Source organism: Eublepharis macularius, chromosome 14, assembly GCF_028583425.1.
Source record: "Eublepharis macularius isolate TG4126 chromosome 14, MPM_Emac_v1.0, whole genome shotgun sequence".
In the NCBI taxonomy this organism is placed as follows: domain Eukaryota; kingdom Metazoa; phylum Chordata; class Lepidosauria; order Squamata; family Eublepharidae; genus Eublepharis; species Eublepharis macularius.
In genome coordinates, this window is record NC_072803.1 from 18,562,409 (window position 1) to 18,575,824 (window position 13,416).

The window sequence follows — 13,416 nt, forward strand, 5'->3', positions numbered from 1 at the left end:
AGGAGTTGCCAACCAGCGGCCATAAACTTATTCCAGAGGAAGAATTTTCCTCTTTGTGTGTGCTGGCTTTGCTCTCCCATCTTGCTTGTTTTACTCAGTAGAAAGCCGTGTGGAAGGAGAGCTGAGAGAGAAATCTAGAGGAAAAGGACAAACAGCAGCAAGGGAAAGGAGCCCTAGCTGAGATTCCTTTGGCTTGCCACTTCAGTTCCCCAGTAGTAAATGAGGGAAGACAAACTTTTATGTGCAAAACAAGCAGGGGAAACTCACAGGTTCAGTAAGCTGCATGCAGATACAATGAGATTTTAGCCTGCCTGGTCTTGAGGTCTCTGGTATAGCAGCACTTGCTTCCAAGGTTACCTCGACAGCCTGAAGAAAAAAAGTCTTGCTCCTTTAATACAAGGTTAACATGTGGGAATGGGCAGCTGAAGCTCTTTATGGCATGGAGGCAGATAATATCACCTGATGAATGATGCCCCATTAAGTCCTTATTAAAGGGGCAGCATGTTTTTTTTCCTCCTGGCTGTTGGAAATCCTAAGTAAACTTTATCAAGGTTAATCCACATCAGTCTCAGTAGTTCCTTCAAGGTGCTTCAAGTCTTACTTGCGAGCAAACTAGCTCAGGCTTGTGCTTACTGATCTGATTCCTATCTTTCTGACAGTGTTTTTGGGTACTCACCAGCCTAACTGCTTGTGGTGTTCCATAAAAATAGCATTTTTGAAAGGGATGCTGTCTACACAAGGAAAGCTTACATGTAATTTGTATAGGCTTGCCAGCCTCCAGGTGATAGCTGGAGATATCCTGGAATTACAACTGATCTGCAGGCAACAGAGACCAGTTCCCCTGGAGAAAACGGCTGGTTTGAAGGGTGAACTCTATGGAATTATACTCCATTGACGCCTCTCCCCTCCCCAAACCCCACCCTCTTCAGTCTCCGCCCCCAAAATCTCCAGGAATTTCCCAACCTGGACCTGGCAACCCTACATTTCTAACATAAGAAAAAGCCTGCTGGAACAGACCAAGGATCTATGTAGGCCCAATTAACATCAGCATTATTCTAAAAATATACATTTTTAAATCAATGTTGGTTCTCAGCCTAGCCCGTGTAGATTCCATAGTTGAATTGTGGCTGCAAAAAATGTTTTTAGCCATGTATGAAAAACCCTTCTTGCATGAAAAAAATTCTTGCATGAAAAATTTTCTACTTTGACACTTTATAACTCTGGGGCAAACAAGGGGTTGGATCCAGCCAGCATTCTTGCCTGCTCAATTCCTTTCCTGGTGTTTTCTGCACTGGGTCAGGCTTCTATACTTGCCTTGCCAGTTGGGCTGCCGATACAGCATGGCGGCAATGGAGCTTCCACAGGGCTGGTTTCCCTGTAGTTTCCTTGCTCCAGTCCTCCAGCAGTGGCCATCCCTGTGCCACTAGGGCTTTTCAGTTTCTTTAGCATCAGCAATCGAATATTATGTTATTGTTATAATGATATAACAATCTGCGTATCAGATTCTCTGAATGCCCAGCTTTGCTTTTTTTTAAAAAGTAAGTTACTTGCCCTTTCATGGTGGTGAGGTGGGTGGGAAAATGTGGAACATCCTGACATTAGAAAACAAAGGCAAGTTCTTGAGATGTTATGGACTAGGAAGTCGAGATGCACGGATGCTGTGTTGCGGAGCCGCTGCACTTTAACATTACATCTTGTTTGATGTCTCTCTTCTAAATGCTGGCATTTTCTCTGATCCAACAAGCAGATTGGGAAAAGGAAAGATGTATTGCTGCCACTAGGATATCTTCTTTCTTGTCTTTCCACTAAATGCAAGGGTGTCCTCATAGACACTTGAGCCTTTAGTTTTAAGGTCCGCATTGTTGCTGCAAGTCTTCCACGTGTTGATATCTATCATTACGCTGCTTGTGTGATGATACACATAGACATGGAGCAAAACTGGCAAGGGTTGAGTATTATGGAAAAATCACCCCAAATATGTTTCCGCAGGAGCATCTCACTTTTTAGGAGCACAGCGTCAAAGCTGCATAAGGAAAATCGCTCATAAAAGCCAAATGTAAATGTGACTGGGCTTGAAATGTCAAGCGGGTTTTATGAATCAAAATCCCCAGGCAGGTGATGGATCCTCGTTGCTCTTTTTGCTTCTGGAAAAAAGGAAATGTATTACTAGAAGTGTGGGCTTTAATTGACATGCCCTTTCCAAAGACGAGTTTCATCATATCATGAACGCATTTATTTGATGAGGATGCAGATGTATAGAAAACTGGCCCAAGTCAGACAAGCCTGATTTTGATTGCATGCAGATTTCGACATGTGGCCTAAGGAGCATATTTGTTATCTCTGTTCTGGAGTGTGATACATCCAGGTTTGTAGTGGGATCTTTGAGGGCGCATAAAGAAAACACAATAATGCAATTGTAAGGAGCGACATAAGTTGTCCTTGTATGAAAAGTGGCCTGTCCTAGGACAGGGCTGGCTGTACCATGAGGCAGGGTAAGGGGCCCAACATCAGAAGACAGAATTTGGCCATACCTTTAAAGTGCAGCAAATTCTCGATTATTTAGTTTATTATTATGTTTAACCACCTGGAGGGATTGAAGTTGTCAGGGCATAATTATGCATAATATGTAAATTTGTTAATTAAGCCCTGAAACCCCTCCCCCTTTTCCAGGCAAGGTTGTTTCAAGAGGGAGTTATTTTGAGATAAGATTGCCAACCTCCAGGTTGAGCCTGGAGATCTCCTGCAATTCCAGCTGATCTCCAGACAACAGAAATCAGTTCTCCTGGAGAAGATGGCTGCTTTGGAGAATGGGTTCTATGGCATTATATCATGCTGAGCATTCTCCCCTCCCCAAACCCTGCCCTCTTCAGTCTTCACCTACGAAATCTCCAGGAATTTCCCAACCAAGAGTTGGCAGCCCTACAAGAAGAAGGAATAGCAGGTTCCAAGTGCCCACTCCTCCTGCCCGCCTTCACCAAATAGCCTCCAGGGATATTCCATGTTGTATTTACTCTCCTGAAGTGACTTCTTTTGGGAGGGGGTTCATCAGTTAAAGTAATTTGTGTATAATGTGTTTTCATTCCTAACTCTCAAAAATATCTTTGGCATCTCTGTTTTGGAATGACAAGTTTTAAGCTTTTTTTTTAGCCCCCTACTCTGTCTGGATTTTATGTGGGAACATCGTACTGTCTATCCATGGCTCAGATCAGGGCTTTTTTCCTGGGAAAAGAGGTGATAGAACTCAGTGGGTTGCTCTCGGAGAAAATGGTCACATGGCTGGTGGCCCCGCCCCCTGATCTCCAGACAGAGGGGAGTTTAGATTGCCCTCTGCGCCGCCGAGCGGCGCAGAGGGCAATCTAAACTCCCCTCTGTCTGGAGATCAGGGGGCGGGGCCACCAGCCATGTGACCATTTTCAAGATGATTCGGAACTCCGTTCCACCGCGTTCCAGCTGAAAAAAATCCCTGGCTCAGATGATGATTTGTGCGGAGGTAGACTTCAAAAGCAGCAGCATTTTACCTCTCTGCCCAGTATACAGGGACATCACTGCAAAGAATATTCATCGTGGTTCCAAGGATGGTGCGATCTGCTAGTTCTCCTTGCTCGAAGCTGTACGCCAAGCTGACATCTTTTGAAACCTTTTATGAAGCAAGGTGAAATGGTTTATCTGAACTTAGATGTCAATGACAATAAGGAACATGTTTTTAAAAAACAGTTTGGATCCTTGGCTTAGATTGGTTTTCAAGGGCGGAGGAGGAATACCTCCCTATTCGTATCTCACAGAATGAAGCATCACTGCTGTTGGTGGCTTGGGATGGAGGGATTAAACTCTCTGGCATAAGGCACAACCTACATGGAAAAAATAATCAAATGCAGACTGGCTGCCAGAGGCCAGGATAGTTGCCAAATTGTGTCGATCAAAAATGAAGAGCTTTCATACCATACTAAAAATCTCAGCATATCTCTGCATTTAGCTGGGTTCTGCTAGTGAACCCACATGTTATATACAAATATTCTCTCCCATATTCATGCATATTACTCCCATCCCATTCTGTTGTCTTTCCATTGGCTGTCCATCAGTCACCAGGCTCAGTTCAAGGGTTTGGCCACCACATACAAAGCCCTTCATGGCCTTGGTCCCTCATAACTATGGGACTGCCTCTCTCCCTATACTTCACCACTGGCAGTTTCGTTCATTTAAACAGAGCCTTCTGCAGGTGCCAACCTGCAAATGGGCAGAATCATATACATGCATTCTCTGTCCCATATACGTGCCCATATACATGCATTCTCTGTGGTAGCCTCCACCTTATAGAACAGCCTGCCTGAAGAGGTCAGGAAAGCTCCCACTCTCTTGGTTTCTGCAAATTGTGCAAAACTGAATTATTTAGGTAGCCTTTCTTACACATTTAATAGGGCTGTGCTACAAGGAAAGGGTTCAAAGTGATGCTTTGATAATGGACTGTAGACTATACTACTGTGCCTTGTCTGTTACTGTTGCCACGTCAAAATGATTATGCTGCAATCTATATATTGCATTGTTTATTGAATGTTCCTGCTGTTGATTGTATTGAACTGCAGTATGTAATCCGCCTTGAGTCTCAGTGAAATCAATAGATCAGGTGCAGTGAATGTCACTGATCTATTGCAGAGAAGTCTCTGTTTCAAAGTACCCTTAGTAACTTTGATAAGCTGAATTTCAGGAAAATAAGAAACAAACAACAAAAATGTTGCTTGTTCAAGTCACAGTGTTTACTTGGCTAGATAAAGCTTGCCTAGCCAGACCTATGTTCCTTTCAGTCCTAAAATGGAGACAGAGAACTGCAAAAAATGCTTAATTGCATTACAAACAAAGCCATGCTAGAAAGGTTCCAGCTTACTCAAGGGGGAAAAGCAGTAAATGGAAAATAAATATTTGCTTTGGAAATAAATTAGTCATATGAAAAGTCAGTTATCTCCTGTTATCTAGTTTGTGATACACAAAAGTCGTTTGAGGATAGCACACAGATGTATGTCCCTGCTTCCTGAAACGCACGGAGCTAGTTCTTCCTCAGGTTTTGCATTTTCAGTTCCTTATACTTATTCTCCCCAAACAGGATTATGCTCCAGGGTTTTGCCTGCAGTCATCCATAACTTCCACTGAACTAGACCTTCATGGTATATTGGAAATGTTTAAAAATGTTTCCCTTCCCCTTACACTTAACCTGGAATTGCACTTTGTTATTGAAAGTTTTTGTTTGACTTTTTCTTGTTGCCAAATAGTTAAGCTTATCTTTTCTTCTCTAAGTGGTTAAAAGTGACTTTGGTGGAGAGAGAGCACTGGAGGTTTATGGTGTCTTTGTTAGGGTTGCCATTTGCTTGATGCTCATGCGCCCCTACTGGCACTTAATGGAGTTGCGGAGGATATTGGGGGAGTAATCAGTGATCTTCCAATGCCACGTCTCTTCCAACTACGTAAGCAGAAGTAACATCATCATGTTGCAGGATGCTCTAGGATTCACCAGAAACTCATAGTATTTCAGATGTATCCTAGAGCATCCTGCAACAAAGTGATGCCACTTCTGGTTACATAGCTGGAAATGATGCTGAGGCATTGGAAGATTGCCATTAGGGCAAGTCCTGCCCCCACCAGTCTCCCAGAGGTTGCCAATAGAGATGGGCACAAACTGAAATATGAACAAAAGTTTGTGACAAACTAGGCTGGTTCGTGGTTCGCGAACCGGCAGTTCGTCAGAGTCAATTTCTGATGAACCGCCACGAACTTTAGGCTGGTTCCTTTGATTCATTTTTTGGTTCATCACTGCAGACAGCCTGGCGCCAATCAATCAGTTTCCTAGGCAACAGGGGATGGACTTCCTGCAGACTTTCTGTTGGCCCGGAAGTGGCCTTCTGCTGGCCCAGAAGTGACAGTTTGCTGATCTGGATGTGACGTTTTCATAAACCAAACAAACTGGTTCATGAACCGGGGCAGGTTCACAGAAGTTCATGGTTCGTGGTCCATTGTTCGTGAAATGCGACAAACCATGAACTGCATGGTTCTTTTTTTTTTTTTTCTGGATCGGGCCCATCTCTAGTTGTCAACTGAGGGCTAGCAACCCGAGTCTTTGTCGTATATATCTTATTTATGATATATAGGTAGAGCTAAGGTGGAGACAAAAAGGCACTCCGACAAGGCAATCAATCACTTCCCCAACAACCCCAGAGAGAGAAAGAGATCTTGCACCCCAATGTACTTCAGCCCGCCCACCCCAGTGGATGTCTGCTCCGTCCGCTCCTCTGTCTCCCTCCAAACCTCTACAAAATTTCTTCCCCAAATTCTCTTTCAACTGTCTTTCCTAAAAAGTCATTCAAACAAGACAACGTTCTTCCTTAAAACTTTCTCAAACCCCTCCCATTCTTCTGCGTGGAAAATCACTATCCGCAATGTGGCACCTGTGGTTGTCATATAGCAGGCTGATGCATTTCCCCAAAGCACCTCTTCCCCAAAACAAAGAGCCATTCTTGGCTGTCCTCCTTCTCAGTGGAGCAGGAGATATTTCAGAGTGCCTGTAGGGAGCACCCATTCAGAGATAGCTGCCTGTATCATAGCACAACGATTCGCTTGGAGCCTCCCAACATTTCGTGATTTCCCTCCCTGTCCTGCCTTCCATGCTAACCATTTTGTGAGTTTTTCCTTTCTCAAAATTCCAAGTGTCTATAGGCTTACAGGGTTGGCAGCTTCAGCATTCTTCAGGCACCAAATTGCTGGTTGTAACAGGAAAAGATCCTTAGTTCTGTTGGTTTTCTCACACTGGAGACAGGCAGAGCTTGTTGGTGGTTGCTTATACGCTCTGTCTCAAAAAAATAGCTAATAAACATTGTGGCGATACCAAATGTCATGCAAAAGTCTCGCGAGAAGACGCTATCTTCCGCGTTTTTTGCACAATATTTTGCAACGTCCCAGGAGCAGGTAAGCAGTGTGAAAAGGGCCCATGGAAATATTCTCATTCGTGAAACAACTGAAGACAATCTATTTTTACCTTGAGCCTAGAAGAAATACTTAATCTGCAATTTTTGACCTAGCTGAGGAAAGTAGTTTTCGTTTCTGAGCATTCACGAAATGTAAATGAAACAGTCCCAAGTCTGTTACGATATACTCTCAGCTTCAATACCCTGCAATGAATTTCAGGAAAGCTTTTCTCACCTGTTCATCAAAATGCTCAATTCTCTGAGTGATTTCTCTTATGCTGGGCACATTAACTGAATCCATTGCCACCACTGAACACTGGCTTTTGTCCTGAACTCGGAAGCCAATCAGACTCTGGGAACATATGAGGAATCAAAGATTTCAGGCCAAATTTAGAAAAAACTCAGGCACTCAGGTTACAAATATATGACTCATACCGTGCATTGAAGATTTGACATGCCCAGTTGCGAATGAGACCACAGTGGGGCAAGCATCTATGTCCAAAGCATATTATCAGAAGACAAATAAGTGCTATCAATTTCACTGAAGGGCAAATTGTCCTCTAGTAAAATGACTCCTAAGAGACTATGAAGAATAAATAAAGAGAAGGATTCTGTATTTGATCATGTTTGGGGGAGGGGTAGATCTCTTGGAGAATGCAGTGAGCCTGCAAAAGGCAACCATTAATTCTGATGAAAGTGAAATTAAAGCTATACAGTGCGAAAGGAGTTATGCTGTGGTCCCAACCTGAAATGTCCCCACCATGTATCTGGGAATTGAGTTCCTAGCCGGGAACATCTGATTGAAAGTCAAACCCATGGAGTACAGCCCTAAAATTACACTGTATGTAGCTATTTGCTGGCATCAGAAGTTCATCTGGAGTATCTTTGGTACTTACGTGTTTATAGTCATAGACAACGGTGGCTGAGGTCATATTGTTCTGGATATGGAGTGCAACCACACTCTCCTGGTTGTTCACCATCATTGTTTGTTCCACCACTCCACCATCACTTCCGTTACGAATGCTTTTGATTACCTATGGAGGAGACAAGACAAAGCAGTGGTCCCTGGGTTCCTTGCCTTATTTGTCACTAAGGAAGGTGGGGTCCAACCTAAGTTCTGTGAGCCCCCACTAGGATTCTAGCCAGCATATGGGCAACAAGTGGAAGTCAGAGGGAGGACATGGGATGCTGTCAGATGACCACTTTATATCACTTCTGGGGGAAACCCAGATATGACATCACATGTCTCTAGGAATTGCCAGAAACTCATAAAACCATAGAGTTTCTGGTGATTTGTAGAGATGCATGTTGTCACATCTGGGCTTTCCCCAGATGTGGTATAATGCTATCACCCAACAGTGATTTTTAATTTGTTTCCCCTCCCACTAGTCACTGGAATGCCAACAGGCAATGGGAGCTTGGAGCTGGACATCTCCTGCGCAGTGGGCAAAGGGCAAGCCTAGCTACCTTCAGCCCACAGAACCTTTTTACTAGGTCCCCAAAGAAGCAGGGCTGGAGCTGCTTAAGAAATCAGTTTGGAACTGCCAATTCAGGCTCTTGAGCAGATCCAGTTCCACAGGCAGAGCTTTTGGTACACACTGAAAGTCCTGCCTAAGGGATGGATCTAGAACTAAAAGGTTGGCCTGGCAGCTCCAACACTGTTTTGTTGAGCAGCCCTACCACTTAGTAGGGTTGCCATTTTCCTGCCAAGGATAAGGGGCCCCTGGTGGTGCTCCCCCATCCTCTGCTGGCAATGGGGGGGGGGAAATGATGGGGGGAAACAGTGTTGTGCAATGCCATGACTTCATTTCCATCTGAAAAACTAGTAGTGGTGTCACTAGCTCATGCAATGTTCTAAGAGTCCCCTGAAATTCTATGGTTTTTATGTAACACAGTGACATTACTTCTGGATTTTCTCCCAGAAATGACATTGCTGCATCATGCAATACAGCTCATGCGCGTCTCTGCCCCTCCCTCCAGTTCCTTGGCTGCCAACCCTACCTCTTAGGCAGACCTCTCTCCCCCTACCCCCACCCTGCCCTTGCCTACCAAATGATTTCTGTATCCCAGTATGGCCCGTGGACCAAAAGATTTGTTCAGACCTGCTCTAACAGCACATTTGCACAGTCCTTCTAGTTTGGTGTTTGAGAACTAAACCAAAATTACACAAAAATTCATCCCAAGATGGGTCATGCAACTAGGATCCATGCTAGTCCAGCTTTTTTCCTGGTTGACTGGGTAGATTGGTGAGAAAGGGACCAATACGGGCTTAGGTAGCTTTTGAATTCTGTGGTGCTTATAAGAACTACTGTAACAAGTGGCTAAGAGACCAAGCTATGAATCAGGGGTTCCCGCATTCAAATCTTATCTCTACTGTGAATTTAGTAGGTGGCCAGTATCTCTCAGCCTTACCTTCCTGACACAATATAGAAATAATAAGACCCCGTTCACACAAAATCCTTGCAGCTGCCATGTGTGGAGGAGGGGATTCCCTGCCTTTCCTGCATATCTCTGCTTTACATGTGCTGTAGTCACAATCTGAGTTAGAATTTTGCACACCTGGGAAGCTTGGAACTTCCAGAACGTGTGTGATCCAAAGCCCATGTGGCAGCTGGAAGGGCTTTGCAATGTGTGAATCAGCCCTAATGCTCAGTACTGACTTCTAGGAATCAGTTACATGAAATACTGTGAATTCCAGTGGAAGCTCCCAGCATTGAGGTGGTGGTGGAGAGTGCCCTCAAGTCATAGCTGACTTATGGCAACCCTGGTGGCGTTTTCATGGCAAGAGACTTACAGAGGTGGCTTGCCATTGCCTGCCTCTACAACCCTGGTCTTCATCAGAGGTCTCCTATCCAATTAATAACCAAAGCTGACCCTGCTTAGCTTTTGAGATCTGACAAGATCAGGCACACCTAGGCTATCCAGGTCATGGTCATATTTTTAAATCTCAGGTTATGAAAGCCTGATCCAATTAAGAGTATAACAGATGGGGAACAGCAGTTAATCCTCCCTCCATGCTGTTTTTCCAGCTTGAAACACCACCCCCTTCCAAACTGAGCAAATAGCTCTGGAAGAACCACTTATGTTGAAAGCTGGAAGAATGTTTAGAATGTGGCTGAGTGGCGTGGCTGGATACATACCAGTGACTTCCCAGGGTTGTTTCAGGCATAGGGGCAGGAGCAGGGAAGCTTATTGTAAGACTGATGAGACAACATGTGTGAAGCTAAACAAACACGGCATAAAAGATGCGGCGAAGGAAGGCAGCTAAATGGATCCTCTGTGTTCACTAGCAATATACATCTGAACAACACCACTACATGGGTAGTTGTCTTAATGCTCCGTTTCTAAGCTCCACCAAGCATTGCCGGAAACGGAGTGCTCATCTAGGTAGACCTTGGGCCAACCCAGTAGGACTCTTATGGACGGCATTCACCTTCTGTTAGATGCTCTACTTACCCTTTCAGTGTGTTTCTGAGTCATGTAAACTCCGATGATAATGGCTTCAATAATGATAATGGCCAAGAGCACCAACAGCACTGAGATGACGATCAGTTGTATCCTGTTCTTAGGAACTGTGGGTATAAAGGTGAGGGCCTGGGGGAAGAAAGCCAGGGGTTTAGGTGGGAAATGTAAGCTTTCTGGTTTGTTGAGGGAAGAAGAGAGCGGTTATTCCCACTTCACAAGTCCTGTTTCGCCCTCATTCTGAGGCTAGGTTTGAATCCTGTTCTTTATTTGAACATATATACACTAAACTGTTTTAATTATTATTCTAACACTTTTAAAGGTTACGATTTTTGTACTCTGTACGTTGATAATCCTTGCAGTACACAGCTTTATATTTGTTTTTCTTGTCCCCTTCCTTTATTCCTCTTTTTTTTGTATTCCTTTTTTTGTTTTAATAAAATAAAATATTTTTTAAAATCTACTGAGGCTAGGATTGCCAACTCCATGTTAGGAAATTCCTGGAGATCTGAGGGTAGATCTGGGAAGGGTGGAGTTTGGGGAAGAGAGGGAGCACAGCGAGAATTGTGATGCCAGAGAGTCCACCCTCTCACGCTGCCATTTTGTCCAGGGGAACTCATCTCTGCAGCCTGAAGATCAGTTGTAATTCCTGGAGAATTCTGGAAGTTGGCGACCCTAACTGTGGTGGTAGACTGCAAGACAGAATAGCTTAGGCAAAAGAGGCCGATGGCATGGAAAACCAGAATTTCTCACAATTGACACAGAAATCATTTGCTTAAACTCGTGTTTCTGTACAAGAATATCACAAATTTCAGCACTTTGGATATTTGGGTTGTGCAGTTTTCTGCCTTCTCATTCTCTCAGTGACCTTTTGGATGAAGTTGGATTCATTTATAATATTTAAATGAATTTGTTGTGCACTGACATAAGACAGTAATACTTATAGGTGCCATGGCAGAAAAACATTAAATACTCGTAATGTTACTTGTGTAAATGCCAGGAGTGAGAAGAGTAATTTCCAAGTGCCAAGTAATCTTCCTTTTACTAATTTATAATGTCTGAAATAAAATGTCAGTGGCTCATCTTATGCACTTTCACATTTTTGCAACGTTCTGTTTTCCTCTATAAGCACAGAATGTGTGCAATATTCAAAACGGGTTTTTAACACTGTGTGTGTAACTACCTTTTTACATTTTGCTGCTATCCTAATTGGGTTTTTTTCATACAGCCCAAATACAATTTTTAATCAGACAGTTTTGCTCTTATTTTTTTAAAAAAGAATATTTCTACTTACAGGAGGCTGTGGTGCCATGCTGAGCTCACACCTAGCTTTCGGGTCCATCTCTGCTGCAAGTACGATTGAAATCTGCCTTAGCTAGTTTACTCTTAAGAGTTACATGGCGAAATCTATGTGCAGAATAGGGGTGAAAGGTTCTTATCAACCTGGCCATGGGAAATATGATCACCTGTCATTTGGTTTGACCTGGATGTTCCTCTCCTAAAGCTAGAGGGAGAATTTCCATTTGATCAGTGTCAGTCTGTCACGTAGAGGACTTTATAAAGCAAAGCAAGAAAACAAGATATGTCACATTTTAAACATTGCTTTCTCAAGTGACTCCGTAACCATCTTAAAGAATTTCCCTAACTTTGATTATTATATATGGATTGTTCTTGCTGTAGTGAAATCTCTGATACTGATTGATTGAGCTGCTGTGATGTCACTAACATTCCATAAACAAAAAACAAACAAACAAATCTTACACAGTTCAACTTTCATGAGGTAAGAGATAGTTGTCATTGTAGTTAGGAGGACTTTACTGCAGGAATCCAAAGATGTAGAGAACCATCAGCTGGAGAGCTAAACAGAAGGGATCTCTTTTGTTTCACACACACAAGCTGAGTTTGCCCAGGTCAGTTTCCCCAATTCAGTTCCCCTACTGCAGTGTTTTTTTCATGACTGTCTGCACCAGATTTGCTGCCATTGAGTAGGCACTCCAGACACTATGTGACTTTTCACCAGCTTTCCTAGGAGAGTTTATACCCTGATTTAAAAAAAAAAATCTGCTTTGCAGTAGGCTGTTTCCCCATGCATACTCTTTATTCCATTGTTGAGGTTCCACTCTCTTCCCCCCTCTCCTGCCCCCTGCCAGCCCACTGCATTGTGATTGGCTGTTCTTGTCTAGCCAGCCACTCCTCTCCTTTCCATTCTTCCCCTCTCCCCTCTCCTTTTTTAAAAAAAAAATTTTTTTAAAGTCCAGCACAGGATTGATGCATTGCTGGTTTGAAAGCAGAGAGGGAAGTTCCCTTTTTATTCTTTTTGCTTTGGCACAGGTGGGAATATTCAGTCCACCCTCAAAAGCAGTCATTTTCTCCAGTATTTTCAGGTCCCACCTGAAGTTTGGCTACCCTACATTTGACTCATAACACAATTTTTACCTCTTTCCACAGTAGTTCACTTTTAAGATCCTGGATAAATGTAAAGTTGCTCTTATTTCCCACAGTGTCATATATAAATCAGGTGCAGCGCTTGAGCTTCTATCAGTTTGGATATATTATTGCCACATGTAGATATATTATTGCCACGTGTAACACACAGTATTGTTGTTATATTCTTTTCCTGTGCATTAGCTTGTGTTTTGTTGTATGAAATGATTTCTTATATTTATTTACATATATTTACTTTTCAAAATATAATGATACCTGTGTTTTTGTGGATTAACATACACATTTATATGGCACAAGTATCCTATGTTGGACATAGTCATATGGATATTATTTACACTCGCTCTGTATATAGTTCATCGGAGGTCTTTAGATATCGGTTCATCCTTTCCACTAATAGTATGGAACCAGTTAATATGGAATCTAGGCCCCATTTTCACTACAGATAACTTTATCTGCAGACAGACCACCTCCCTGCAAACATCTCTCCTCTTTACCTTACTTGGAGCCTCTTGAATGTTTTGACAAAGGGTATTGGTTGTTCTGGGTATTTTTTATCTTGAAT

At 43.1% G+C, this 13,416-nt stretch overlaps 1 protein-coding gene across 1 annotated transcript; it reads right to left on the reverse strand.

Moving 5' to 3' along the window:
• Positions 1-3,514: 3,514 nt before the first annotated feature.
• Positions 3,515-11,751, reverse strand: LOC129342050 (pulmonary surfactant-associated protein C-like). The gene is made up of 5 exons (XM_054997522.1): positions 11,704-11,751; positions 10,404-10,541; positions 7,844-7,981; positions 7,183-7,299; positions 3,515-3,637 (listed from the first exon to the last, which is right to left on the reverse strand). The coding sequence occupies exons 1-5, from the start codon at positions 11,749-11,751 to the stop codon at positions 3,515-3,517; spliced, it is 564 nt and encodes a 187-aa protein (XP_054853497.1).
• Between the last annotated feature and the right edge of the window lie 1,665 nt (positions 11,752-13,416).